The sequence below is a fragment of the Vulpes lagopus genome, chromosome 10 (genome assembly GCF_018345385.1).
Source record: "Vulpes lagopus strain Blue_001 chromosome 10, ASM1834538v1, whole genome shotgun sequence".
Taxonomy (NCBI): domain Eukaryota; kingdom Metazoa; phylum Chordata; class Mammalia; order Carnivora; family Canidae; genus Vulpes; species Vulpes lagopus.
In genome coordinates, this window is record NC_054833.1 from 86400835 (window position 1) to 86428089 (window position 27255).

Sequence of the window (27255 nt, forward strand, 5' to 3'; positions counted from 1 at the left end):
TTCTTGACATCAGGACATAGCACAGTGGCACAATGGGCCCTCCCTGACCGAGAGGGCCGAGGCCTCAGAGTCACACGTGGATTGTCATGTTTTCAATCTCAATGGCAGTGACCATGCAACATTCTATCTCCCTGTTTGACCCCGTCTTCTCTTTCAAGAGGACATAAGCAAATTCTGGAGGGTGAAAAGACTTCCTATATGGGGCTGGTGGCAGGGGGCAGGGGATTGGGGGGGCTGGGGGAGGGTGGTTGCTTGGTAAGCCATGGCAAATCCAGAGGTGGGACCCTCCTCAGACTTGTTCCTGTTCATAGCTATCATTTCTGGTGTGTCATCATCTCTTCTTAGCAACACTGGAAAAATAGTGACCTGGTAATGGGCTGACCACCATGGGCCCATCCCAGAAATTTACCAACTCAGATAACAATGTCTGGGCCCCAGTACTGACTAGGACACTGAGCCATGTGCAGGGACGTTGTTACTGAAAATATTCCCATACTGGAGCTGAGCTACTTCTTTTTTTGGGGGTCTTGAGTATTCCTATTCTAGGTCAAAACTCGGCACTTCCAGCTCACGCTCATGCCCAATCCTGCTCTCCCCAGAACGGAACAGGGAGCCAGCCCACCCCACACAAGAGGTTCCAGTAGCACCAGGTGGGGAAGGATGAGTGTGGCACCTTCTCCTGGGTACCTCAGACAGCCAGACGGAGAGCCTCCGGAAGTGCCTGGAAGGAGCATGAAGTTCAGATCGAGGCCCATCAGCAGAACCGAGGAGCAGAGCATATCTCTGCAGAGACCTCCTGGTTAATCCACCACTGGAGAACCTAGTTCTAAACACACCAAGACAGAGCCCGGAGGCTTTCACGTGGAGTTCGGTTTTCAAAAATACTCAAGCCATGGCTCACCCGCATTCACAGCAGCATTATGCACGACAGCCAAAAAGCATCCTGTCCATTGAAAGGTAAACAGAGAAACAAAATGTGGTCCATCCCTGCAATGGAATATTATTCAGCCTTACAAAGGAAGGAAATTCCAACACATGACCCAACAAGGATGGACCTTGAGGACACGATGCCAAGTGGAATAACCCAGCCACAGAAGGGCAAATATGGACTATTTCCCTCAGAGGAGGAGCCTGGAGGAGTCAAATTCACAGAGGCAGGAAGCAGGGCAGTGGGGCGGCCAGGGCTGGGGAGGGGACACGGGGAATCATTATTGAGGGATTGACAGAGTTTCAGTCCAGGGACATGAGAAAGTTCTGGAGTGGATGGTGGTGGTGGTGGGTGTACAACAAGATGAACATCCTTAATGCCCCTGAACTGCATACTTACAAACGGTTAGAACAGTAGATTTATGTTATGTCTATTTTGCCACAATTTAAAGATAACGATAATCAAGCCTCGGATATGGCGGCCCAGCAAGGGTGGGAACTAACAACAGTGGTTTTCCCGTTTTCCCAACCTTGGTCATGAAAATGCGAACGATGGATCTTATGACAGCATTTCCCAAGTAAGGACACAGAAGCAACTTGAGGGATGAGAGACACCGCTCTGAAGGGACCTGTGCCCTGCCCTCCTCCCTCTCCACCCCTCCCACCTCCACCTTCCCCTCCCTCCCTTCCCCTCTCCTCCCTCCTCTCCTCCTCCCTTCCTCCTCTCCTCTCTCTCCTCCCATTTGCTAAGGGTGCCTAGCCACACCCAGCCCACCTTATAGCACAGAGCCTGATCCCTGCAAGGTCTGACCACCAAACTAATACAGACTCAGCAAATAGAGGGAGACAGAGCACCCCTTACCCTTTTCTCCATGAGCTGGAAGGAGGCCAGGGATGTGCTGCAGACCAGACACCAGAAGGTTCTGGGGAAGAAGATGGAACACGGGCTCCAGGAGTGGGTGTGGCCTCAGGGCGTATTGCAGGCTGCAGCTCTCAATGGGGGTCATGTGTTTATTTTCTGTAGGAGAAAACACCTATATGAGAGTTGGTACTAAAGGCCCTTTCAGTCAAACCAGCCAATAAACTGAGCATCTAAGAAACACCACAAACAGGAAACATATTTTTCCATGGATATGGGGGAATCGCTCTGTTAGTTCAGCCTAAAAAGCAAACTAATCCTTACTAAATCCTTAGTAACTCTCTACTAAAACTGCAATAACAGAGATACTTGCTTTTAATGCAACATAGTGAAATCTCTCCTGCTTGCCTCTCCGCCCAAGGTGTGAAGTCCAGGCATTGCCTGGTCCCCAGCTCAGCGGGGGACTGCAAGGGACCCTTTCCCCTCAGCACCTGCACCCTGGAGTCCCACAGAGCATCGGGACTAGGCCCTGGGAGAGGCAGGAGACCAAGACAGAGCCCCGCCTCGAGGACATGTGCTCATCTGGGCAACCGATACACAAACACAGATACCCACAGCACAAAGGACAATACGATCGGACCCTGAGAAAGGTATACATAACGCACAGCAAGCTAGGGGAAGAGGGAGAGCACCCTGAGAAAGCAGCAGCTGAGAAAGGCCCAGACACAGTGCTCAGGGAGCTGGAGGGAACAAAACCAACAGAACAGACCCTGGGGTGCAAGAGGCAGAGTCCAGAATCACAGGGCCCAGAAGCTGAGAGGAACCAGGACATGCCCTCTACTCATCCCCGCCAAAACCTTGCTTGGCCTTGATTTCTTCCACTGACAGGAGCCTCACCACCTCCTGAGGCAAGCTACATGATTTCATAAGAAAAGAGCTAAAGTCTGAAGCTTAATTTTATTGATAAAGATTGGCTTTTAGGTTATTTCCCAATATGACCAACTGCATTCATTAGGAAAAGCAATTAATGAAAACTATATTTTTATTACCTAATGACTACACACATAGGGTCTGCTAACTTTAAATTTTTAAGTGCCCTGAGAGGTACCCTCTCGTGTGGCCGGCTGGAGACACACTGGTTGGGCCTCCATGGAAGGCAAACAGGAGAAATGTTACAGACTAGCCCCCAGACCGAGCACTGCAGCTTCCAGGAGCTCAACCCACAGTTATTGGGCACATATACAAAAGAGAGGTGTCCACACCAGCAACGTACCCAGCCCCAGGGCCCTGGGTCTGCCCGGTATCCACTGGCAGGGCCACTCAGTCAACACAGAACACACACTCAACAACTCAACAACATACCATGAGGTCATAGGGAGAACGAGGGGCTCTCTCAACACCAAGACCAAACAAACCTTCTCTAGAATAAACTGTTAATGAGAAAAATGAGATGGACATGCGCCTCTGCTCCTGTCCTGGTACAAAGACCCCCCAGGGTCCAGGAGACTCAGAGGGGCTGCCTGGGGTATGGGGGAAGGAGAGCAGAACACTGCAGGGGCAGGGGAGCTCACTGAACCTTGTTATACTTTTTTATGCTATTTTTTTAAGATTTTATTTATTTGCTCATGGGAGACACAGAGAGAGGCAGAGACATAGGCAGAAGAAGAAGCAGGCTCCCTGCAGGGAGTCTGATGTGGGACTTGATCCCAGGACCCCAGGGATCACAACCTGAGCCAAAGGCAGACGCTCAACCACTGTGCCACCCAGGCATCCTTTTATGTTAATTCTGAATCATGTGAATGTATTGACCATTCAGGCAAGAAACGTGTACATTTCTGGAAATGCCCACGAGAAGGTGAGCTACCAGCCACATAGCTCCTCAGGCACTGCCACAGCCACACAATCTTCCAATGCTGCCCGGGACAAGGTCCTGATGGTGTGTGTCCTTCCAAAGGTCCTGTCCCTGGGGCACTGCGCTAACTCAGTCAATGGAGCACGCGACTCTTGATCTCAGGGTTGTGAGTTCAAGCCCCACATTGGGCATAGAGCCTACTTAACATAAAATTAAAAATTAAATGAAAAAAAAAAAAGCCCTGATTCTAAGGATGCTGTAGGACACAAATACTGGCAAGTAACGATCAGACTCAATTGAGAAATAATGTAAAAGCCAATCTTTATCAATAACATTAAGCTTCAAACTAATTGCTCCTCTATTGTGACATTTCCGTCAAACTCAGCAGGCAGTGGAAGGGATGGGGCTTGCTCAAAATTCCCATCACAGAATCCAGGCAACAACTCAAAGACACAGAAAGTCACCCTCCCCAACAGATCTACCTCCAACCACTGGACCCCTCCACATCCTGGCCCTGGGCCAGGTCAGGTCTCCACCAGGGGCCTCCAAGATGGCTTCCACCAGGTGCCCCCTCCCCATCGTTCAAGTGGCCAGGAGCCAGAGTAGGTCACATGCCCTTCAGGTCACAGAGGCATGGCAGGAAGCCCCCTGCTCTGCCTAAGACACCCCCCACCCCCACCCCTGCAGCTGCTGGGCCTCATGGAAGATGGCAGGCATCCCTGAAGGACGTTCCTGTGCATTTAGGCTTTGCCGTGCTGGACATAACCAGTGGGCCTCACGGTGAAAGGTTTCTGGTACTAGCATGGCCATGGCCAGTGATAGACAACAACTACTTGTAGTGGTTGTCAGGTGGACAGGCCACTGCCCCAGAGGCCAGGAGGCCCACATCCCTCCCACCAGGAGGTTCTGGGGCTGCCTCTCCCAGGGCCGTCTGCACAAAGCAACACCTTCCCCTCAGGCTAGCGCTTACAGTTCCTTCAGTTACCTCAACCATCTAAGCTCAAGACACTTTTTGCCCTAATCCCTTAAATAAATCAGCTAAGCTGATAATGGTTTACACAGAGAAAGAGAACAAGATGGAGTCAAAGCAGATAACACCAGGAAAGTCATAGGGAGAATGAGAGGACTTCACAGCAACACCTCAGGCCAGGCCTGGCCTTGTCTCTTACGTTCGAAAGGGTCCTGGAGCAGCGGGTGCAGGAGGGCTCGGGGAGTGCCGTGATACAGCCTCAACCTGCAAAGCAAGACCACAGAGCACATGTCAACCCTCCGCATCCTGCATTTAGCCAGGAAACATCAGTGATGCTTCTCACTCCACACCTACTAGAGCTGTGTCAACACCATACAATCACATCCTCTGCAGGAGAGACAGGTGAGCAAAGCAGCAGCCCCCCATGCCCCCGGGGCCACATGCTTCCAACACACAGACAGTACTCCTCCCGACACACGCAAGACCCAGGCACCTAGAAAAAGTACACCAGGGAAATTTCTAATATCTGAAATGTCCCAAGAAAGACAGCATTTGAGGAATCTTCATGGTTGTGTATCTAGAGCACTGGTTCTCAACCAGGGATGATACCATCTCCAAGAGGATATCTGGTAATGTCCAGAGATATTTTTGATTGTCATGGCTAGGGGTGGGTGCAGGGGGGAGAGGGCTTTGGCATCTGGTGGGTAAGGCCTGGGATGCTCTCAGACACCCCACAGGGCACGAGGACGGCCCCCACAGCAAAGACTTGTCCTGGCCCCCATGTCAGCATGCCAAGGCTGAGGAACCCTGTCCAAAGTGACAGTGTAAACTTCAGCACTGGCTGACATGGGGACACACTGTCTTCTCTGTCCTGCTATATAGCCAGCTCCTGAACAGAGCCCGGCACAATGTGTCTGCTGAACAGATGCCCACTGCTTACTGGGTGTCTGTTGGTGAAGAACATATTATTTAGCACCCACACAACCTTATGACATGTGTAGCGTTCTCTCTCATGTCCCAATGAGTGAAATCAGTCAAGAGTTTGGGTCACTGGCCTAAAACCCTACAGGAATAAGTGAGAGCTCACTTCATCCTACATCAGTTCCTACATCAGCCTGAAGGACACTTCCTTGGCTCACTGAGAAATGGCAAACAGTTACCACACAGCAGAAAAGCTCCCAGGCAACACACAGTTAGGAAGAAACCACAACACAAGCTGACAATTGCAAAGCTTTCTGTTACAGCCAATGACGGAGCAGGAAATCTCCACAAAACAATGCTGGAAAACTCCAAGGATGAAGAAGACAAGGCAGGTACCGCTTGTCCTGGGAGGCAGAGGTAGGAGATTCCAGTTTGTTGCCAAAGATCCGAAGAATTCCAAAGCCACATGACAGAGCCTGGAGAGAGCCATCCTGCTTCCGGCCTTCGGTGACCACCTCAACCACAGCCACCACATTAGGGTGGTTCAAGGACGTGTGAAAGTACAAGGGCTGCAAAACAGAAACCACAACTTCGGTGACAGACTGACCATCCACCAGCTGCAGAGAGCATACAGAAAAGGTACAGGGGCCCTCGCTCTGCCCTCCTATGAATGTGTGTGCCCGTGTGGAACACCGCGTCCCTCCCAGGGCACCGTAGGAGAGAACAGGCACAGTAAACTTGCTCCCTCGGAGTCAAGAAACATTCCAGAGCACCCAACACCCAAGACAGCAGACTATTTGCTTCGCTCCTGGAGCTTCTGACCCACAGGAAATGACAGATGGCAGGCCCTCCACACACCACCTGTCGCGTACACCACCCCATTGCCCGACAAGGACCCAGTCACTGCAAACACACACACCTGCTGAGCTACTTCACAGAGCTCTCACCACGTAAAACTTCAAAACAACTCGCCAATATTGGATCTAACCCGTTTTGTGGGTAACCATTATGAAGTTCCACCTAAACTAATTTTGGTTTTTTTTTGTTTTTTTTTGTTGTTGTTTTTTTTTATTATTATTATTTATTTATGATAGTCACAGAGAGAGAGAGAGAGAGGCAGAGACATAGGCAGAGGGAGAAGCAGGCTCCATGCACCGGGAGCCCGATGTGGGATTCGATCCCGGGTCTCCAGGATCACGCCCTGGGCCAAAGGCAGGCGCCGAACCGCTGCGCCACCCAGGGATCCCCTAATTTTGTTTAAACTAAGCAGGATCCCTAGATTTTAGGAGATGCTTTGTAATTATACCCAGTTCAGAGCCCGACTAACATCTTTTTATGACAAAAAGCGCCTAACATCATTTTCTTACAAGATTTTTTTCTTTTTGAATCTAAGCTAAGTAGATAGTATTCAAGTCTCTCTTCCACCTGTTATGTTCCCTCGGATGCAAATGGAGCCCCAGCTGGGGCGGTGGAAGGGGTCAGATCCACCTGCGTCCAACCTCCCTGCGATGTGCACTCCTGCTCAGGAGAGACAGTGCCTCTGCTCGGCAGTTGCTTCCTTCAACTTCATCATGCCCGGTCTGGCTGCTTTTATTTAAAACTAATAAACATTATAGGCACAGAAGATGGGGACAGAGGCGCTGCCGGGGTTTGCAGAACAAATCTAGATGGAGGCACTGAGCTGTGGCTCTGGACACGGAAGGTCCCCGGAATCGCATCTGCACTGGGGCAGCATGGGTGTGGCACCCGCCCCCAACACAAAGACCACCCCCCTCCAAGCAGGTAGCGGTAAGGCAGGGCTGCTGCGATGTGATTTAAACGTGGACTAATCCCCCATTAACGAGTCATTACCGTGGTGTCACCAGGAAAACGTTTACTGTAATCACAGACTGTCAGCCCAGGATAACAGAGAGACACATTAAAACATCAGCCATGAGATATAAATCGTTATTCTATTATCTTTTATTGCAAAATGATGAAATAATGACCACTTACAGCTGACAGGTGGTTGGACCAAAAGAGAATTATGTTTCTGTTTCTAAGACTCAAGAACTGTTTTGGAGAGCCCCACTGCAGAGTTGGGTTTGTCACTGTCTCACCTCTTATATTTATACCTGTGCACATCCGTGTTAGGAACACTACCCACTTTTCCTTTGGCAGTGAAACAAATACCTTAAACCGTGATGCAAAGCCACAGTCATCTCCTACCCAGAGGTCACCTTGAAATTGCTCTGCCTGGAGGCCCTGGGACCAGCTGCTTCTACACGTCCCAGGTTCAAATTTATGGCTGCTCCCTCTCCTTTCCGTTTACCCCAAAAACAACTGCTCTGAGACCAAAACAACAGGAGCAGAGCCCTGCTGTTGTCTGTCTGCAAAGACCCCATCTTCAAGTGGGAGGGTCAGTGGTGGAAGTGCCACTTCCTGAACATGACCCGAGGTCTGAGGGGTGTTGCCCTGGCACTACTGGCCGTGAAGGGCACATGGTCTCTTCCAAATATAATTTATGGACCCTTTGGTGTGGGAACAGCATCGTGCTAAAGAATTTCTAAGGAGCCTGAAAACACGATCCCACCCTCAAGTTCAGAGTTCAAAGATAAAGGCTAGATTAGGCAGGTAGAAATGGCAAATTCTGCTCAGGACCGACCAGAATCACATGGAAGTAAAAGCCTCCCATGGGTGAGAGCACAGGGCAGCTCCACAGCTTGTTAGGAAAACCCAACAGGCCCTATAGTCACCTATGCTAAGCCCAAGTCAGCAAACCAAGGGACGCTGACCCAACTGCAGTTCCCACTCTCCCGGGCTTGGAGCTCTGAGTGGGTGGATCTGGAATTCCCTGGTCAGCACCAGTGAGGTGATCTCCTGGTAGACCCTCTGCACCCCCACACACACAGGAAGGTACCTTGCCTGAAAAAGTTTCTCTTTGCTAGAAACTTCTTCCTTCCCCATTGTATCTATAAAAGCCTTTCACTTTTTACAGCTCCCTATAGCTCCTTTCTGTTGGCTAAATGGGATGCTGCCCAATTTATGAGTCGTGTATAAAGCCAATTAGATCTTCAAATTTACTCAGTTGATTTTTGGTGTTGTGGGTTCTTTTAGATTTTATTTATTTGAGATAAGATCGAGGGAGCAGGAGCAGGGGTGGGGGTGAGGAGGGAAAAGGAAAAGCAGGCTCCCCGCTGAGCAGGGAGCCCAACTCAGGGCTGACATGGAGCTTGATCCCATGACCCTTAAATCACAACCTGATCCGAAAGCAAATGCTTAACCCACTGAGCCATGCAGATGCCCCTGATTTTTGGTTTTTGTCTTTTTTTTTTTTTTAAGATTTTATTTATTCATGAGACACAGAGAGAGAGGGAGAGGCAGAGACACAGGCAGAGAGAGAAGCAGGCTCCATGCAAGGAGCCTGACATGGGACTTGATCCTGGGACTCCACGATCACACCCTGGACCAAAGGCAGGCACTAAACCACTTAGCCACTCGGGGATCTCCATGATTTTTGGTTTTTAACAAGCTTTAATCCCCTGGTCACCTTGAGGGGACTGTCCCCAGGAGGGTAAAGTTGGGCCAGTCCAGCTCACCTGGTACCTAGGCATATTCCCACCTTACAGCCCAGGAACAAGCTACACTACAAATCCTGCTAGCATTCAGCTGAGCAAAAACTGCAAATAAGCCCTTCAGTCTAAGGACATTTAATTAACAACATGCAGCAAGCTTTGAGAGGAAAACCCTATGCATCAACTGAAATTGCATGATTAAAAGTTTGAGTCAAGCCCATCAAATTACCTGCAAGAGAGGGCCTCTCCAGACAGAAGAGGGGACCCTCGTTCACCCCAGTCACATCCCACTCATCTACATCTGACAGGTTTCCTCCCTGACAGGATAAACAGATTAATAAATCATGGAAATGCTCCTGTCTTAATGCCTTCATCTTCAAAAACACGGACACCATTTTGCCTCGGGGCCAGGTCCCCATTTCTCACCCACATGACAGAATTGAAATTGGGCCTCTGATGATGTGCCTCTGTGGAGAGACTGCAGCCAACGTGTCCCCAACGGCATTGCCACTCGACCTGCCCCCTTCAGTCCCCGAGCAGAAAGCTGATGGCACGGCCAGGGAAGAGCAGAGCAGAGATTCTAACAGTGCCTTCCAAACAATTTTTTTTTAAATAAACCTTTAATAGAATATCTTCAGGAAGGCAGAAAGGTAACACTTCCTGCAGTTCCTACCTGCTAGCTCAGCCTCCCACCTGAGGGCTTGGGTGGTTTCCTGTACACTTCCCACCTCAAGACTGAATGCTCCAGGCCTGGGGAACTCTGCTACATGAAACTCTGCTGAGAGATGCAAAGTCTCTAGTTCCAGAGTCAGAAGCTTCAGTCCACTGTTACCCACAGGAAACAACACGATAGATCCAGCCCCACTAGGAGACTCATCCAGCCCCCCATGTCAGCGTGCCAAGGCTAAGGAGCCTGTCCAGAGTGACAGTGTAAACTTCAGCCCTGGCTGACATGGGGACACACTGTCTTCTCCAACCTGCTACAGCCAGCTCCTGAACAGAGCCTGGCATGATGCGTCTGCTGAACAGATGCCCACTGCTTACTGGGTGTCTGTTGGTGAAGAACATATTATTTAGCACCCACGTAAACCTTATGACATGCGTAGTGTTCTCTCTCACGCCCAGATGAGTGAAATCAGAGTCAAGAGTTTGGGTCACTGGCCTAAAACCCCACAGGAATAAGTGAGAGCTCACTTCCATCCTACATCAACCCCTATATCCAAGGCCAGAGCCAATCCCACTCCAGCCTAAAGGACACTTCCTTGGCTTACTCAGAAGAGTAAGCAAACGCAAATAACCCACAGTATATATTATTATGAATAGACAACACAAGCTGACAAATTTAAAGCTTTCTATCATCCCCCATGGCAGGTACTTAAATCTCCGTACGACTAAGGCCCAGTGCTAGAAACATCCAGGAAAGTGATCATTCCTCCATATCTGGCTTGGGGTCCTGGGGGTACTTTCCATAGAGCTGGAGAGTAAGGGGCCACGGTGAAGGACACTGCCCTAGGGCTCCTGCCATGGTCACGTATGCTTGGGAGCTGCATAGAGAACACATGAGAGGGATCCCTGGGTGGCGCAGCGGTTTGGCGCCTGCCTTTGGCCCAGGGCGCGATCCTGGAGACCCGGGATCGAATCCCACGTCGGGCTCCCGGTGCATGGAGCCTGCTTCTCCCTCTACCTATGTCTCTGCCTCTCTCTCTCTCTCTCTCTCTCTGTATGACTCTCATAAATAAATAATAAAAAAAAAAATTAAAAAAAAAAAAAGAAAAAAAGAGAACACATGAGAGGCTGGCTATTGAGGGAGGACCAGCACGTGTTCAAGAAGTAAGGGATTAATCAAGTCACTTGGAAGAGCTTCCAGGACTTTCCTTGGGATTACATGGATATTCCTTAACAGCATCCACTTTTAAAGAGGGAATTACATGGTTCTCGTTACTCTAACAAATAATAACATTTGAGAATTGTTTCTCATGGTGTCACTTAAGGGAAGCAGAAGCCACCCAATTAGCTGTACCTTGAGCTCAAACACCTGGGTTAACTACTCCTCTAACAACACCTGGGGCCAAGGCAAGCTCTGGGTAGGTGCAAGCCTGGTCTGTGTGGCGGTGGTCAGTGGAGACCCCTAGGACTCCTGCCCAGTCACTCCCATAACATAAGAGAAGGAGGAAAAATGAGACTGTCACAGGAAGCCCGTGTGCAGTTAGTTAAGGGGAAAATTTAAAGGAGAATTATGTCCATTTCAGAAACTGCACGGTACTTTGGCTTTCCAGATTATTTTTTAAAAGATACTTTCTGAGAGGCTGAACAAATTATTAACCATCTCAGCAGAAGTGAAAGGCAATTCCTCTGCACGAGGATGGTCTGGAAGGACGGCCCAGAACTGCGGGCTGGGAGCTGAGAGGCTCCAGCAGGCAGCACCTGGGAGGCCGAGCCTGAGAGGGGGAGGAATTCATCATTCACGGAAACATCAGCTCAAGTTCAAGGCAAGGTCTTTCTGCAGGACAGTGTTTGCCAAGTAATAAAATCAGGCCCACATATGACACCTAACGACTCAGTAAAAACCCTGAGCACAGGAGCTGGGTTCATTAATCTACATTTGACTGGACAGCCGTGGTGATTCCAAAGATGCAGCCTGCCCACCACCAGTCAGATCTCCCCACGCCACTGCTGGCCAGTAAGACCAGAAAACACAACCAATAAAACCAGAGAGAGACCTTCATCAAATTTCAGAATCCCCCTGAAAAGGGGTACCTGGTATTCACTTCCACGGGTATGCGGGCAGAGCACGCATGGAAACGTGTGCATGGAAATATGGATGTGCGCATAAGCTTGCATGCATGCGCCACACAGGGGTTTTGCTTTCCTTAACTCAAGAGGAACCTACTTCCCTGTGTGCTGAGCACCAAGGAAAGGAGAGTAGTGCTGGGCTCCGTGAGGACGCAGCTGAAGGGCGCGGCCGACTGGAGCTCATTCCTGGGCCGCCACTGGCCTCTGCTGCTCGCCTTGGGCATAGCAGCTGGACGGCAGGGCTCCCTGAGCAGGTCCGGGCTCTGGCCTCACCTCCCAGCCAAAGACACTCGGGCCAGCCCCCGGCCCTAATGCTGCACACTCCACTTAAGCAACTCCAAGACTGAAGGGTGCAGAATTTTCCAGAAACATTAAACCCTGAAGTCCTCACTAACCCAGAATCCCCTATCACCCTGCCCAGCTCAGCAGGAGACAAAATGTGAGGGCAGCCAAGGCAAAGCAGGGTGGCGCTTGGCACCCCGGACCTGGGACTTGGCCGTGAGGGCTCAGGACTGGGAGACACCTGAAGTGTTGCAGTCCCACAAGTGGCACGGCAGCCGAGGTCTCTGGGGGTAGCAGTGCTAACCCTTGACAAGTCCAGGAGGAGCAGGTCTGCTCTGAGGGCTGTTTCCTACCATGACTGCAGTTCTGGAGGGTCACCATAGCCAAGCCACCCTGGGCAGAGGACATGACCCTATGACAGGGACGCCCCACCACTCACCATGGGCCAGGGAAGGGTGGGCTGAGGAGAGGATGTAGAAGAGGAACTCATTCCAAAATTACAACCTCAAAGCACTCAGTACTGATTTCAGTGCCCGCCTCCCTCCCTCTACCCACAAGACTCTTCCAAACGGAAAGTCCAGGAGCAGACACTGGTCAGGGGAGGCCGCAGAGCAGGTGCGCTGCCCCAGGCACTCCCAGCCCCCTAACGTGCTGGGTTACTCTTCAAGGAAGGACATGGAACCAGCCTCTGGAGGAGGGGGGTGGGAATGGAATCACATAAATGTGCTGCGAGCCAACATGGAACCAGCCTCTGGAGGAGGGGGGTGGGAATGGAATCACATAAATGTGCTGCGAGCCAACGCTCAGCCCACAGTTAACTCCCTGGTAGGGGACAGCCATGTCACCATGGCCTTCATCATTCACTTGGTAACTGTCACAACACCAGGCTTCCCAGGGCCAGACTGTACCCACGACAAAGAGAAATTTGAACAGCCATGCCCTTGAAGGCCACCCTCAAAGGCAGCAGAGGCTGAGCTGGGGCCAGGTGATCAGCCACACCGGGGCCATGCTGCTCCTGGTGAACCCTGACCTGCCGGGTCAGAGGCATGAAGGCCACTCATCACCTGTGCTGATGAAACCCTGTAGGGAGTCACCGACAGGCCCACAGGTGACTCACACTCGGCATGGCAGGCCAGAGGGCTTTCAGCAGCACAACTTCTGTCCCCAGGACAACATTCCTGATGTCTAAGGGGTAGGAGCACCCTCCACTACCCTGTGATGGGAGGGCTCCCATCAGAATCAATCCACGCCCAACCACAATCCAACCATAATCTGGACTCTGGGTGGCAGCCAAATGCTGAGAGCAGCACATGCTCAGCTTACTTTGTTTCACGTCTGGGCCGGGACAGTCCCCAGCAGCAAAGGGCTACCTTCGGCTCTGGTTACAGGCAGTGACACCTCCAAGAACGGCTATGGTCACAGCCAGCTCCATTACTCACAGCACTACCTGCCCCTCGAGCCCACTCTGCCCATGAGAAAGATCACATCAACGGGGCCTCAGCCCTTTCCATACCTGTGACCATCACCCACATCAATCAAGCAGACCAACTGTGTTGGGAAGTGTGCCCCAGCGCTGGGCTCTGCCCCCGGTGTTTGCAGCCTGTGAGCGTGCAAGCCCTGCTCCACTCACAGTGCCTGTGCTCACAGACATCCAAAGGACTAGTCCCTCTTGATGCAGGTCCGGCTTCAATGCTCGCTGCCAGGGGGGACTCTCCTTCTTCGCCCTCCCACGTCAGGTCTCCCCGTTCACCCCCAGGGACAGTTCTGGTCTCCTTCAGAAGCTTATCACAATTTGCAATGACCCTGTCACCTGCCTTTGTGTGTCACCCCTGCTATATACACCATGAGTGCCACGGCCATGCCACCCACCATCACCACTAGGCACTCAGTCCAAGGGCTGAGTAGAGGCTCGTATTGGGTGCCGCCAAACAAAGACAAACCATCTAGCTGCAGCCAGACACAACCAAGCGGGCAAGACCATGTCACCAAGCAATGTCAATGCAGCCACTCAGGATGGAAACAGAAGGCATGGGTTCGAGTCCAGGCTCTGCCACCTGCTACCTGGGCAAGCCACCCTCCTTCTAAGCTGCAAGTGCTCATCTTTAAAAACAAAGAAAAAAGTCACAATGAAAGAAGGCAGACAAGGAGGGTGAGGGAAAACAGGAAAATCAGATGAGATCAATAATTTCCTAACTTTGTTCCAAGAACCCCAAGGGTCCTTGAAGGCAAGAAGACCTCCAGGAGCCCCCTGCCCTACCGCTTCGACCAGAGCCATGTGCTCTCATCTGTTCAGGATGTTTGGCCTCCGCATAGATTTTGTTTAGAAATGAAGTGCCCCAGTGCTAAAACAAGCTTTGCAATGACCCATCTGCTGCTCAGTGGCATTTCTCGGGTCTGAGATGCACTGGTCGTGTCCCCAGGTCATAAGCCCCGCACACCTGCTCTTGGCCACACAGCTGCCCCGCCTGCCACCGTGGCCCACCTCATCAAAGATGATCCTGGACGGCTGCCTGGAAAGCTGCTCAGCCGGCCTCACCGCGGTCTTCCATGTCCTCCCGAAAAAGTGTCGGTAGGTGACATCAAAGAGAGACACACGCAGATGGCATCCCACCTCCGAAAGCACCTCCAGCACTCCCTAGGAGACAGAAGGGTACAGGTCCTGAAGGGTTCTTGACATCCTGAGCCATCCCATGTGTGCTGACCGACCAGCTTGGTAGAATCGGATCACTTAGCATCTTTTAGGTGTCAATATCCTTGGGGGGAACTTTTCTCTCCCATGGCCAGTGGTCTTAGGGTTATGCATGAAAGTGCTTGGCCCTCCCGGCCACTTAGACCACTGAAGCCCCGAGGCACAGACACGGGCATATATGCCCCTCCTGGGGCCAGCTAATTCCTATACAGAGTAAATGACTTGCCCTCCAGAACATCTAGGATGAGCAAACCAACCAATCCAGAGTTCACACTCCCACCTGGCCCTCCATCTGGCTCTTAGACTCGGGGAGACCACTGAGATTACTCACACCCGCCATCCTAAGCCTGGTCATCTGCTCAGCCTGCCTTGCACATTCCTCCCCACAGAAACAACAATGAAGGCTTTCAGCCACAGTCTCTCCGGCTGCTCTGCCTCCCGATCGACCACATGCCACCCCACGTGGCCCTATGTGGCCTGGTATACCCCCACCTCTTGGGAATGGCAACAAACGGTCTTCTCTAGGTTGCTCTCACCGGGCCTGAACAAACAAAATCCCACACCTGCCAATGTGCCATGGAACTCAGCAGGGGTGCCTCACAAAGCACATGGGTGTCAAATCCCCGCACTGCATGCTTACACAGCTCTCAACTGTTTTATCCATTACACCTCCCTCCAGCTACCACATGGAGGTGACTGGGTGATACCAGTGATGGGCCAAATGTGGGGAGGTGAGGAACAGCAGCTGGAAGGACGGGGTGGCCAGCTGCCTCCGGGTGCCCAGGCCTCACCTGGGCCTAGTGCTGCAAGTCCTACATCCCTAGCGAAGGATGATGGCATGTTTTCTGCCCCGGGCTGCTGGGAATGAGGCAGTGTTGGGTACGGAGGTGTCAGACAGCTGACAGGTCTAGAAGACGCATCTGAGCCGCGTTTCAATCACAGAGGTATGGGGGCCCCTCGGGACTTTGCAGACCTCTCTCGGCACACGGGCTGCCTCTCTACCCATGTTTTCTCAGGAACCTCCCCAGCTCACTCCCATGCCTTCCCTGAGCACTGCCATCTAGACACCTGCCCATCCTCTGACCCTGGTTTTTTTTTAAAGATTTTATTTATTTATTCATGAGAGACACAGAGAGGCAGAGACACAGGCAGAGGGAGAAGCAGGCTCCCCTACAAGAGCCTGATGCAGGACTTGATCCCAGAATGACAACCTGAGTCGAAGGCAGATCCTCAACCACTGAGCCACCTGGTTAAACTGTGGTTTCTGGGGCCAATTTCTTTCAGGGATGTTTGCTATCATCTAAAGTTGTCAATTCTCAAAGTGATTAAACTCGTACAAACATTGTAGGACTAAACTTTTTCATGTGTTTCCTACTTGGTCTTTTTTTTTTTTTTTTTGACTTTGGCCTTCCTTTAAATGCTATCCTTTTACTGATTTTGTACGTACAGCTGACCCTTGAAGAACATGGGTTTTAATTGCACAGGCCCACTTCTATGTGGTTTCATTCTGTTTTGATGATGTTTTGATGATGATGGTACAGAACCATAGATGTGTTTTCTCTTCCTTACACCTTAACAGGATTTTCTTTTCTATAGCTGACTTTATTATAAGAACATAGGATATGATACATACAGCATAAAAAAATACATATTAGTCAACTGTTTACATTCCCAGGAAGGATTCTGGAATAATAGTAGGCTATTATTTGTTAAGTTTTGGGGAAGTCAAAAGTTATGTGTGGATTTTTTACTGCATTGTGGGGTCAGTGCCCCTAACCCCACATTGTTCAAGAGTCAACAATAAAACTTGTAAAATTTGGGGTTCCTGTGTTAAATCCCATCTGATTGTGAGGTACTATCCTTTACATATATCACTAGATCTGATGTCCTCATAGTTTAAGAACTTTTGTGTTCATATTCATGAGGGATGTCAGTCTGTACTTTCTTATGATATCCTTGCCCAAACTGGTTATCAGTTATGGCAGCCTCAAAATAACAGCTGGGAAGCATTCTCTCCTCTGTTTTCTGAATGAGTTTATCAAAAATTCAAATTAATTAATCTTCCTCTGATACTTTATAAAAATCCAACAATGAAGTCATCGAAGTCTGGAGTTTCTTTGTAGGAAGCTGTTTAATTATGAATTCATTTATTCAACAAATATAGGACTTTTTATATTTTCTATTTCTTTTAGTGTCACTTTTGGTAAGTCGAGCTTTTCAAGAAATGTGTCTATCTCAACTAAGTTATCAAATTTGTTGGCACACAAGTTATTCATATCCCTCGACTTTTTAACATCTGTAGGATATATAGCAATGCTCCTTCTTTCCTTCCTAATATTGGCAATCTGTGTTTTCTTGTTCTTTTTTCATGATCAGTCTTGTAGGAGTTTATCAATCTTATTCATCTTTTCAAAGAACCAACTTCTGGCTTTGCTGATTTTCTCTATTATTTGCTCTTTCTTTACTGATTTCTGCTAAATGAGCAGAAATCTACCATTTCCTTCTTCTATTCTTCTTTGGGTTTAACTTGTTCTTCTCATGTAGATTCTTAAAGAGGACATAGAGGTCATCGAATTTATACCTTTCTTCTCCTCTTACATAGTCATATAAAGATGTAAATTTCCCTACAAGGACTAAACTACTCACACCCCATAAATTTTGGTCTGTTCTTCCATTACTCAGTTCAAATTATTTTCTAATTTCCCTATGAATCCTTCTTTGACCCAAGGATTAGTTGTTTAGTGTGCTGTTTAATTTCCTGCTGTTTGAGGATTTTCTAGGTATCTTCTTGTTCATTTCTAATTTAACATCATACAAGTCAGTGAACATATATATACTCTTTATAAATTCCAATCCTTTTAAATCCATTGAGACTTATTTTCATGGCCCAGCATATGGTCTATCTTGGTGAATGTCCCACATGCACTTGAGAAAAACGCGTATTCTATTTGTTGGTTATAGTGTTTTAGAAATGACAGTCAGGTCAGAGTGGTGGATGGTGTTTCAATCTTCCAAATCCTTATGAGTGTTCTGGTTCATTTGTTCTATCAATTATTGAGAGAGGAGGGTTAAAAGTCTCCAATTGTGATGGTGAATATGAATGGAGCTCCCTTTAGTCCTACACAATTTTGCTTCACGTGTTTGGAAGCTGTGTCACTGGGTGCTGTGCACAAAGGCGCAATCACAGCTTGCCCAACCATTACGCCAAACTATTGCCAAACTATTGTGCTTTGAAAGGCCAGTATAGGGGCACCTGGGTGGCTCAATTGGTTAAGTGTCTGCCATCAGCTTAGGTCACGATCTCAGGGTCCTGGGATCAAGCGCCGCATTGGACTCCCTGCTCAGTGGGGACTCTGCTTCTCCTTCTTCCTCTACCCCTCCCCCCTCCACTCATACTTGCTCTCTCTCAGATAAATAAATAAATAAAATCTCTTAAAAAAAAAAAAAAGGCCAGTATAGGTGGCTGGCCCTTGAATGGAGGCTGGGCACTTAGCATTCAGGAGGGTTCCCATCACCATACTGACAACAGCACCCTGTGCCTAAACTGTATAGAGTGGTTTATGCTAAACACCTCCTTTCTTGTTGGAAGTATGGAATCTGGAAACATGCTAGGCAGAGGATACCCGCCTGACCAGTCCTCAAACACTGTGGCCACTGAGTGTCTAACGAGCTTCCTTGCTGGGAACATTTCATACGTGTTGTCATGACTCATTACTGAGGGAACTGAATGTGTCCTGTGAGGACCCTTGAAGCACATGCCTAGCCCCCCTACACTTTCCCCCATATGCCTTTCCTATTGCTGATCTTACTCCATATCCTTTCACTGCAGTAAACCTTTTCTATGCGGCTGATTATATGCTGACACATGTGAAGTCTTCCCAAGGAATCACTGAGCCTGGGGGGTGGTCTCGCAGGTCTCAACAGAGGTACATGCACATTTAGAACTGTCCTATCTTCCTGACTGCATCATTATGAAATGCCCCTTCATCTCTGGTAGTACTCCTCACCTTGAAACTGACTGTCTGACATCACAGCACAAAGGCTTCTTACAGGGTCTACATGGCCTGTATTTTCTCCATCCTTTAACTTTCATAGGTACAGTTCATTTCTTTCTGCTTAAAGTGTGTTTTTTTTATAAGCAACCTATAAATGGTCTTAACAATAATTTGAAACACGTAACTCTGAGTCAGGAACTCCATTTGGAGGAAGTATTCCACAGACATATATGTACATATGTGTAAATGAAGTTAATCACTGTAGCTGTGTCTGTATTGCAAATGACTGAGGAAAAATCTACATGTTCATCAATAAAGGTCTGGATAAATACAGGGAGGTTCATCCAGAGAAATACTATGTTGTCTTAAGAGAGATTGTTCATGTAATGACATGAACAATCTATAAGACATATTACTAAGAATATTTTTTAAGCAAAATAATACAGGTATATTTACCTGCTGTATTTGCTTAGAGTTTCCAGAAAGTTACACAAAAAAGCAGGTCACACTAGCTGAGTCTAGGATGGGACACTGCTGCCTTAGGGATTCTGTGTAATTACACACTCTCCTCATGTACCCTAGTGAATTCTGAACACTGATAATTACCTTTTCAAAAGTAAATAAATACAAATAAACAAAATAAAATAGGAAAATAAATAAAATTTCCTTCCTAAAATTCCTAAGAGAGAGGACAGCACTGTCCACTACTCTGTGAGCTCCTATTAGGTGGAAGTCACTGGCGCTGGGTGACCAGGCAGGAGCCCAGCTGGCCACCTGGATTGGGGCACCCCACGCAGCCGGCTGCAGTCCCCTCAGGCTGTTTCCCGCTCTGTGAAATCCAGTAGCAACGGACCCCACTTCAGAGGGCTGCTGCAAGGAGCAGGCCAACTGGAACAGGAAAGTATTGGGCTACTAGTAAGGCTGGAAGAGCAGCAGCCACCATGGGGCAAGCACAGTGGCCACACACAGCAGTCGCTGGATCAGAGGGCTTACAAGCGAATGCTGTAGGGTGTGAGTGATATCAAAGAAGTGAGCTCTTACAGATCCAGGCCCCCAACAACTAAATACATGGAGAATCACTTGGCTATCTGCAGAGGAGAATATAGCCTTGCCAAGCCAAACCCTACGAAAAGTCACATGTTCACACTGGCAGGTCTGGATCCTTCTCATGCGTCCCACTGGGTGTCCCACTGGGTCTCACTAGAACCATCTAATTACACGGGTGCTCTGTGGGCAGCGCAGAAGTACCAGCTTCTCTAGCAGTTTTCCTGCCCCTGAAGGACACAGATGAAGCCAGAGCCACAGAGCAAGGGCCTGAGTGTGCAGGACGCTATGGCACATCCAGGCACACAGCTTCGGCCAGAGCTCTGCTCCTATGGTTCTAACTGCCAGGCTGCAAGCAGGCTGTTTGAGTCGTGCATGAGCCCACCTCCTGCAAACCACCCAGCTCAGAAATAATGCAGGAAATCATATTACCTGGATTTTAAAATGGCCTCCCTGTGGGCAGAAAGAAACCTTCACCCAGTGTCAAAAGTGCTGACCGAGTTGCTGAATCACGCATGTGTTCTCTTTGCTGATGAGCCACTTTGCCTCCAAATACTGCCAAGGCCCAAGGTAATGGGTATGGTGGTAAGACTCAAATAAATAAGTGAAAATCAATACCCTCTCAGCTGAGAGCAGGAGCAACATATATAGGAAAATAAATAGCAAATTTCTATACCTGCTTAATTAGTGGCCCATCAAGCCACTTCAGGACACACTGAAATGCTGTTGATTCCTTTAAAGGCTGGCGTGCTCTCTGTGGGTGGGGAGGGACCAGCACGTTTTGGTCAAAAATCCTGAGCCAGTCATTCATTCTGCCAGTCCTGAGGGTCACTTGGGCCTCTAGGATTACCTGCACAATTTGTGTTCAAATAAATAAAGGAGTTACGAAGGCCATAGTGCACAGAGCGATTCTGAAAGTTTCCTACCTCCCCTTGCATCCCAGAGGAACCGTCATCCCCAAAACCCACACTTTGCAATTCCTCCCCTGCATCCCCAGTGCAGCACACTAGTATCTGTGCCACCTTCCCCTGGTAAACACACCCATCTTGCTCCAGATCATCTCTCTGTCCCTGCTCTCAGGAGCCAACTACAGCATGACCATGCTGGCCTCAGTGACTAGTGCAGAAATAGGTATATGCAGGGCTGCTTTGTACAGTTGCAGAGGTTGAGCACTACATGACAGTGCCAGGCCTTGGGGACTGGGGCTATCTTGGAAGGAACTAGGAAGCATGACCCAATCAGAGCCAAGGAGATGCAAATCTCAGTTTCTGCTGGCTCTGCTGAGGGAAGGGAATACTCTTCTGCAACCCTCGAAAGAGAGGTCATCAGTATGAGGCTGTCCGGAACCACCGTGGGAGCAGCTTCCTTGAGACACACATGAAAAAAGCAAGCAGAGCAAAAGCACAAGCAAGGGTCAGTGGATCTAAGTGTCACAGTTAGAGCCCTGGCCTGAGGAGACCCTAAAGCACCCCAGGACTGCTCAGCTACATCAACAGTCTCTTGTTGCCAAAGCTGGTTTGGAACAGATTTTGAGTGTTATGGGCTTTTTGGTGACCTGGCTCACTGAGGACATCATCCACCTTCCCACCAGATAGGGATCTGTACCTTCTCTAGCCTCTTTTCGGCTGACACACAATCTTAAGATCGTGGCTTTGATAGGAGGCTGAATTCTGCACACTAAAATGACAAGCAAGATAGGGCAGCGGATTTGGTCTCCTAAAACAGAGGTACTTTAAATGGGTTCCCCAGACTCTGGGGTTCCCCGGAGTTGTCAAAAGCTCAATGTCAAAGCTATTTTCATAATATTCAGATGTTATTTGCCTTTTTCACCGTGTCTATGTTTGGGCTGATGAAGCAAAGGGGAAGAGTGCCTCAGTGCACCGAGGCAAACCTCTGGCCATCGTGCATTCTTCACCACTCACAGCAAGGGCAGAGTCCCCAGTGAAGCTGCGAAAACTATGAATTTTATTACATCTTGATCCTTGAGACTGGCATTTTTAATACTCTGTGATGAGAAGGGAAAGACAGGGCAGCCCCGGTGGTGCAGTGGTTTAGCGCCACCTGCAGCCCAGGGCGTGATCCTGGAGACCCGGGATCAAGTCCCACGTCGGGCTCCCTGCATGGAGCCTGCTTCTCCCTCTGCCTGTGTCTCTGCCTCTCCCTCTAGCTGTGTCTCTATGAATAAATAAATTAAAAAAAAAGAGAGAAGGGAAAGACACAGCAAGCACTGCTGCTGCAAAATGAAGGGTACTGGTCACCTCAGGGTGAGGCTGCTGTGAGCCTCTGTGGCACACTCAGGACCCACTGCTCCTGTTGTCTGGTAATGCTATCTTTTTTTTTTTTTTTTTAAGATCTTATTTGAGAAAGAGAGAGAGAGAGCATGAGCAAGGGAAGGGGCAGAGGAAGAAGCAGACGCCCCACAGAGTAGGGAGCCTGATCCAGGACTCAATCCCAGGACCTTGGAATCATGACCTGAGCCAAAGGCAGACACTTGACTGAGCCACCCAGGCGCCCCTGGCAATACCATCTTTACTAAAAGAGTAGCTGAGAGACTCTTTGCACTTTGCAGTCTCTCAAACGTGAACTAAATGAGTCTGTCACTTTCAAGGAAAACTGGTAATAAGAATTGGGCTTTCAGGCAAAAATCAGAATTGGGAAAATCTGTATCCTCCACTGTGATTCTGACAGCTTCCTCCTCCTTAAAGACGTGCTTGACGAGATGGATGGTGACTGTGACAAAAGTGATCTTCTGAAACTATGATTAAATGCACACTATTTGGAAGATCAGCATACCTTAGAAGCAGTGTTCTCCAAGTGAGCAGTGCATCGTGATATAAAAAAGCCTGCATGAGTAAAAGACCTATCCAAAGTGCAGGACAGGGCAGCCCCAGTGGCACAGTGGTTTGGCGCCGCCTGCAGCCTGGGTGTGATCCTGGAGACCCGGGATCGAGTCCCACATCAGGTTCCCTGCGTGGAGCCTGCTTCTCCCTCTGCCTGTGTCTCTGCCTCTCTCTCTCTGTATCTATGAATAAATAAATAAAATCTAAAAAAAAAAAAAAAAAAAAGTGCAGGACAGACCAAAGGACTTTAAGGTACCGGAGCACACAAACTTTACTGGCAGGGTGCCAAACCCCACACTGCAACAAACTTTTAAGAAACTACCACTGGCAGTGGTGCTGGTGGTGCGTTTGGGTGGAGAATCAAAGGAGAATGCCACAATTACCTGAGACTCTGCTCCCTTCTCTGCATGAGGCTGTTTCTTTCAAATACTTCAACCAAAACAACTTTGCTCAACAGGTTAAAAACAGAAGCCTAAGGGCGCCTGGATGGCTTAGCTGAGTGTCAGACTCTTGATTTCAGCTTAGGCCACAACCTCAGGGTCGCACTCAGTGGGGAATCTGCTTGAGAGTATCTCCCTCTCCCTCTCCCTCTGCCCCTCCCATTGTGAGTGCTCTCAAATAAATAAATCTTAAAAACAAGAAGAAAGAAGCCTATATGAGACCCAGCTGTCCATTAAGCCAGACATTACAGAAATGTGCAAAAATGCAAAACCACCCCTTTTCCTGCTAATTTTTTTATTCTGGAAAACAGCTGGTTTTCATAAAAAATACATTTTATGCTAACATGTAACAGGTCTATTGTTATCTCTACATGAGCAATAACATTGTTAACATCTCTCAGTTTTCATTTCCAATACAGTTAAAGCTGGTAGACATAATAATTAAAGTAAACAAAAGGTCTCTGGAGTCCTCAGCAATTTTTTAAAGGGTAAAAGGTACGAGACCACAAAGTGTGAGAAAGGCTATTCTAACAGGACCCAAAAGACAAGGGCTTTGTACAGCCAGGCCACCCTCCACCTTTGCAGGCTGTGTGGGGAGCGGAGAGGATCCCCCAGAGCGCGGACATGGCTGGCGTAAAAAGCTCTCCCACACCCAGCATGCCCAGGCACAAAGCCCCAGCACCCACACCCCACAGCCCCTGCAGGCAGGCATGCAGTGCAGCATCCGGATCTAGACTGTCACCACGTGAGCAGTGAGGCACACGTGCATTGCGTTTTCTGTTCTGAGCAGTTTCATCTGCTCAATATCCCCTTGTTTTAAGGAATGACCCTACAATCCAGTGTGGGAAGGCTGTCCACAAATCTAGGCAGAGCACTGTAATGATGGACCCACACTGTGCCAATCATCATCTCCCCCAGGACTCCAGCCCGCGGTTCCCTCTGAAGAGGCTGTCTCTGCTGAGAGGGAAGGAGCTGCTGGGCCAGCCTGAATCCCAGGGGCTACCCTGCCACTCCAGGGAGAGCCTGAGGTCAAAGGGTGTCCTGCCCACAGAGCCCAGACCCCTAGGTGGAGAGAGCCTGATGGAAGGCAGCCCCCACTCCCCTAGCAGCCGAGGTGTAGCAGCCAAGAAAAGCCCATGGAGGCTTTCCCTGGTGGCTAAATGGCTCCCAAAGAAGTCCCGGTCCTCATCCCCAGGATCTGTGAATATGGGACTTCGCATGGCAAAAGGGACTCTGGGAGTGTGATTAAGTGAAGGGCCTTAAGGAGGGGAATGGATGACAGGATCCACCTAGATCCACCTGGATGACACAGGTGGGCCTGATGTAGTCACAAGGATCCTCAGAAGAGGGAGGCAGGAGGGTAACAGAACAGGTCAAGTGACCACGAAGCAGACAGAGAAGGGAGGGAGAGAGGGGTCACAGGCCAACGACCAGCTAGAAAAGGCAAGGAAGACTTCTCCCCTGGAGCTTTCATAAGGAACACAGCCCTGCCCACACCTTGATCTGAGCCCAGTGATATTGAATTTGGACCTCTGACCTCCAGACCTGGAAGAGGGTAACTGTGTTGTCTCGAGCTGCCCAGATTGTGGTATCATTACAAAAGCCACAGGCACTCACACAGGTGTCTACCACTAGTAAGCAGCAGAGGCCTGATACCCAGCAGGAGGGCCACATGGAGAGCTTCTTGGAGGCCCTGGGGGCCAGTGACTGGGCCCACCTGGCCCCTGTGCTTCCCATGGTTGCAGCACTCGCCACCTGTCCTGTGAGGGTCTGCCCACTGGCCAATCACTTACACGAGGGGATCTATTTTGTTGTGTCCTTGGTTACCTGGCTCACCATCTGAACTCAACAAATTTTCATAAAATCAGAGTCTCAATAAAATTGACTCCCAAGCATTTTTTAAAGAGAAATTTTTAAAAGAAATTTTTTCTCATTGACTTTCATTTTAAAAAAAGGGGGGGTGTGTTAATTCATACAAAGTGAGTGCCACTACGGATTGAAAGTCCCTGTCAGGAAGTCCCCCTGCCTAGGGAGCACCGTAGCCAAGCATCACCTCTGAAAGGGGCCTCTGTGCAAGGCCCGCACTGTTTCCCCGGCTCCAGGACTGGGTCTCTTTTGCAGGCCCTTCCAGACTTTGCTCATTGGGCTCAGATTCCTGAGCCAGCACCTACCTCCCCACCCCCTGGCTACCACACTTGGCCGGCAGATGCTGAAGGACACTCCTGTTCTAGTCCTCTGTTCCTAGCAGAGGAAGCATGTCCACAGGACTGCCCCAGGCTGTACCCAGTCCCCATAGGATGCACACTGGGAAGATAGGCCTCCACTCTGAATGGGACAGTCACCCAACCAAAACAGTGAGCCAGGCAGATGGAGGCGGGTAGCAACAGTCTGAGTGGGCGATAGAGAAGAGGGCACCTGCCACATAGGCTCCTGGGAGTGGGAGACCTAGTGGGCACAGACCAATTCCCTCCCAACCTCCTAACCCCCACCTAACACTCTGTCCTCTCTGTGGCCACTGTGCCCCCGCTCAGCCCCTGCTCCAATTCCTCCTGGACACCATGCCCCCTAGGATCCTGTCACAGAAAGTCACCACAATTGCTCAGGCTCCCCATTTCTGTTGTCCTGCGAGAATGAGCTCAGCCAGGTCAGGGCTAGATCCTCAGTGAAAATCTTTTGATGACTACGTAAATAATTAAATTATGCTGTGAAGGAGCTAAGACTGCTACAGAGAGACAGCAGAAGGCCTGTAGGGCTAGATGAACAGGGAGAAAACAGTGAGGCCCCATGCCCAACACAAAGGGCTCTCCAGGGGAGAAACAACATGAGAAAACACACCAGCTCCCACAGAGAGCTGGGGGAGTGGCTCTCCCACTCACAGACCCATTCATGTGTATTAGTCCAACAAATGTGCAGATAAGTATCACAGACGAGGACAAGGAGACTAGGGCTAAACAGCCAGGCCAAAGCCACATGGCTGCTCATGACCGGGCTCAAAGCCAGAAGAGGCTCCGGAGCCTACAGCATGACACTGGCTGGAGCACCCAGGCTAAGCCCCACTCTCCTCAGACTTCAGGGAAGTCTCCTGCCCTCCCTGCATCTGCTCCCACCTACAGGATGAGAGGGAACTGTGAGGTCTCCCAGAGGGCTCTGCTCTGCACACCTCTTCTGTTCCACTGTGTGCAATGGTGAACAATACCAAAGGTCAGATCTTTAAGAATCTAAAAATCCAGTGGGGAAAAGACAAGGGTTCGAGTGTGAGCAGCACACAGAAGACAAGCATAATTCAGTCTCCTTTTGGGGAGGATGTGGGGCAGAGAGAAGAGGGAATCCCGGCGCTGAAGAAGCAAGCTGGGATAAAATCTCAACAACAGTGGAACACCAGAGAAAGAGGGGGGCAGGAGCAGCTGTGCCGGCAGGGGGATGTTTCCTTCCAAGAAGTGAACAAGATCTGGGATGCCCAAGACGGAAAAGCTTTGGGAACTTACCTGGGAGTAAGTGGCAGTCTAATCAAGCACTGCCTAGAGTTCCCCCCCCCGCCCCCCCCCCCATTCAAGCAATCTTCTTTGCATACCTACCAGGTGCCAGGGCCTGGAGAAACCATCCTGAACAAAGCAGACAAGCTCCCTGCCCTCAGGGAATGGATCTGGTGTGAGGCGGAAAGACAGGAAATAAGTTAGCACACAAGGAAGACACGGTGTGATCTATGAAAACAGAGCTGTGGAGCATGCAGTGGACAGCGACGGAGACTGGGTTGGAAGTGGAGCCCATTATCCATCATCACGGGACACAGCAGCCCAAGACAGGACTGTCTGAGAATGCAGCAGTCTGCTATGGAGGCAGGCCCTGGACATACGTGCACAGGTAGGGCCTCTGAGTGGGATGGAGTACGCAGGAGAGCAAGCACTGGGGCTGCGGGAAGGGCCCAGGTGGCCAGCTCTGAGTGGGTCAGGAAGTCAGGGAGACGGGCAGTGGAGGGAAAGGCAGGAGCGGCTGCAGGGCCAGCAGGGCAGACAGTCCTCCTGCGAGATCCAGGCAGTCTCGCACTCTCCACTGGGCGGTGGCTCTGGGCTGAGCCAGCAGGGGACACAC

At 49.8% G+C, this 27255-nt stretch overlaps 1 protein-coding gene across 7 annotated transcripts in view; it reads right to left on the reverse strand.

Moving 5' to 3' along the window:
- The window catches only part of NPHP4 (nephrocystin 4), a 116751-nt gene that overhangs the window by 88729 nt on the left and 767 nt on the right, over nucleotides 1–27255 (reverse strand). For all 7 annotated transcript variants that reach the window (XM_041772535.1, XM_041772532.1, XM_041772537.1 and 4 more), the window contains exons 2-7: nucleotides 26742–26809; nucleotides 20563–20736; nucleotides 14641–14793; nucleotides 5926–6098; nucleotides 4808–4872; nucleotides 1790–1945 (exon numbers count right to left, since the gene is read on the reverse strand). In XM_041772535.1, the coding sequence (XP_041628469.1) occupies nucleotides 1790–1945; nucleotides 4808–4872; nucleotides 5926–6098; nucleotides 14641–14793; nucleotides 20563–20697 (682 nt within the window). In that variant the 5' untranslated portion in view covers nucleotides 20698–20736; nucleotides 26742–26809. The remainder of the gene's footprint in view (nucleotides 1–1789; nucleotides 1946–4807; nucleotides 4873–5925; nucleotides 6099–14640; nucleotides 14794–20562; nucleotides 20737–26741; nucleotides 26810–27255) is intronic.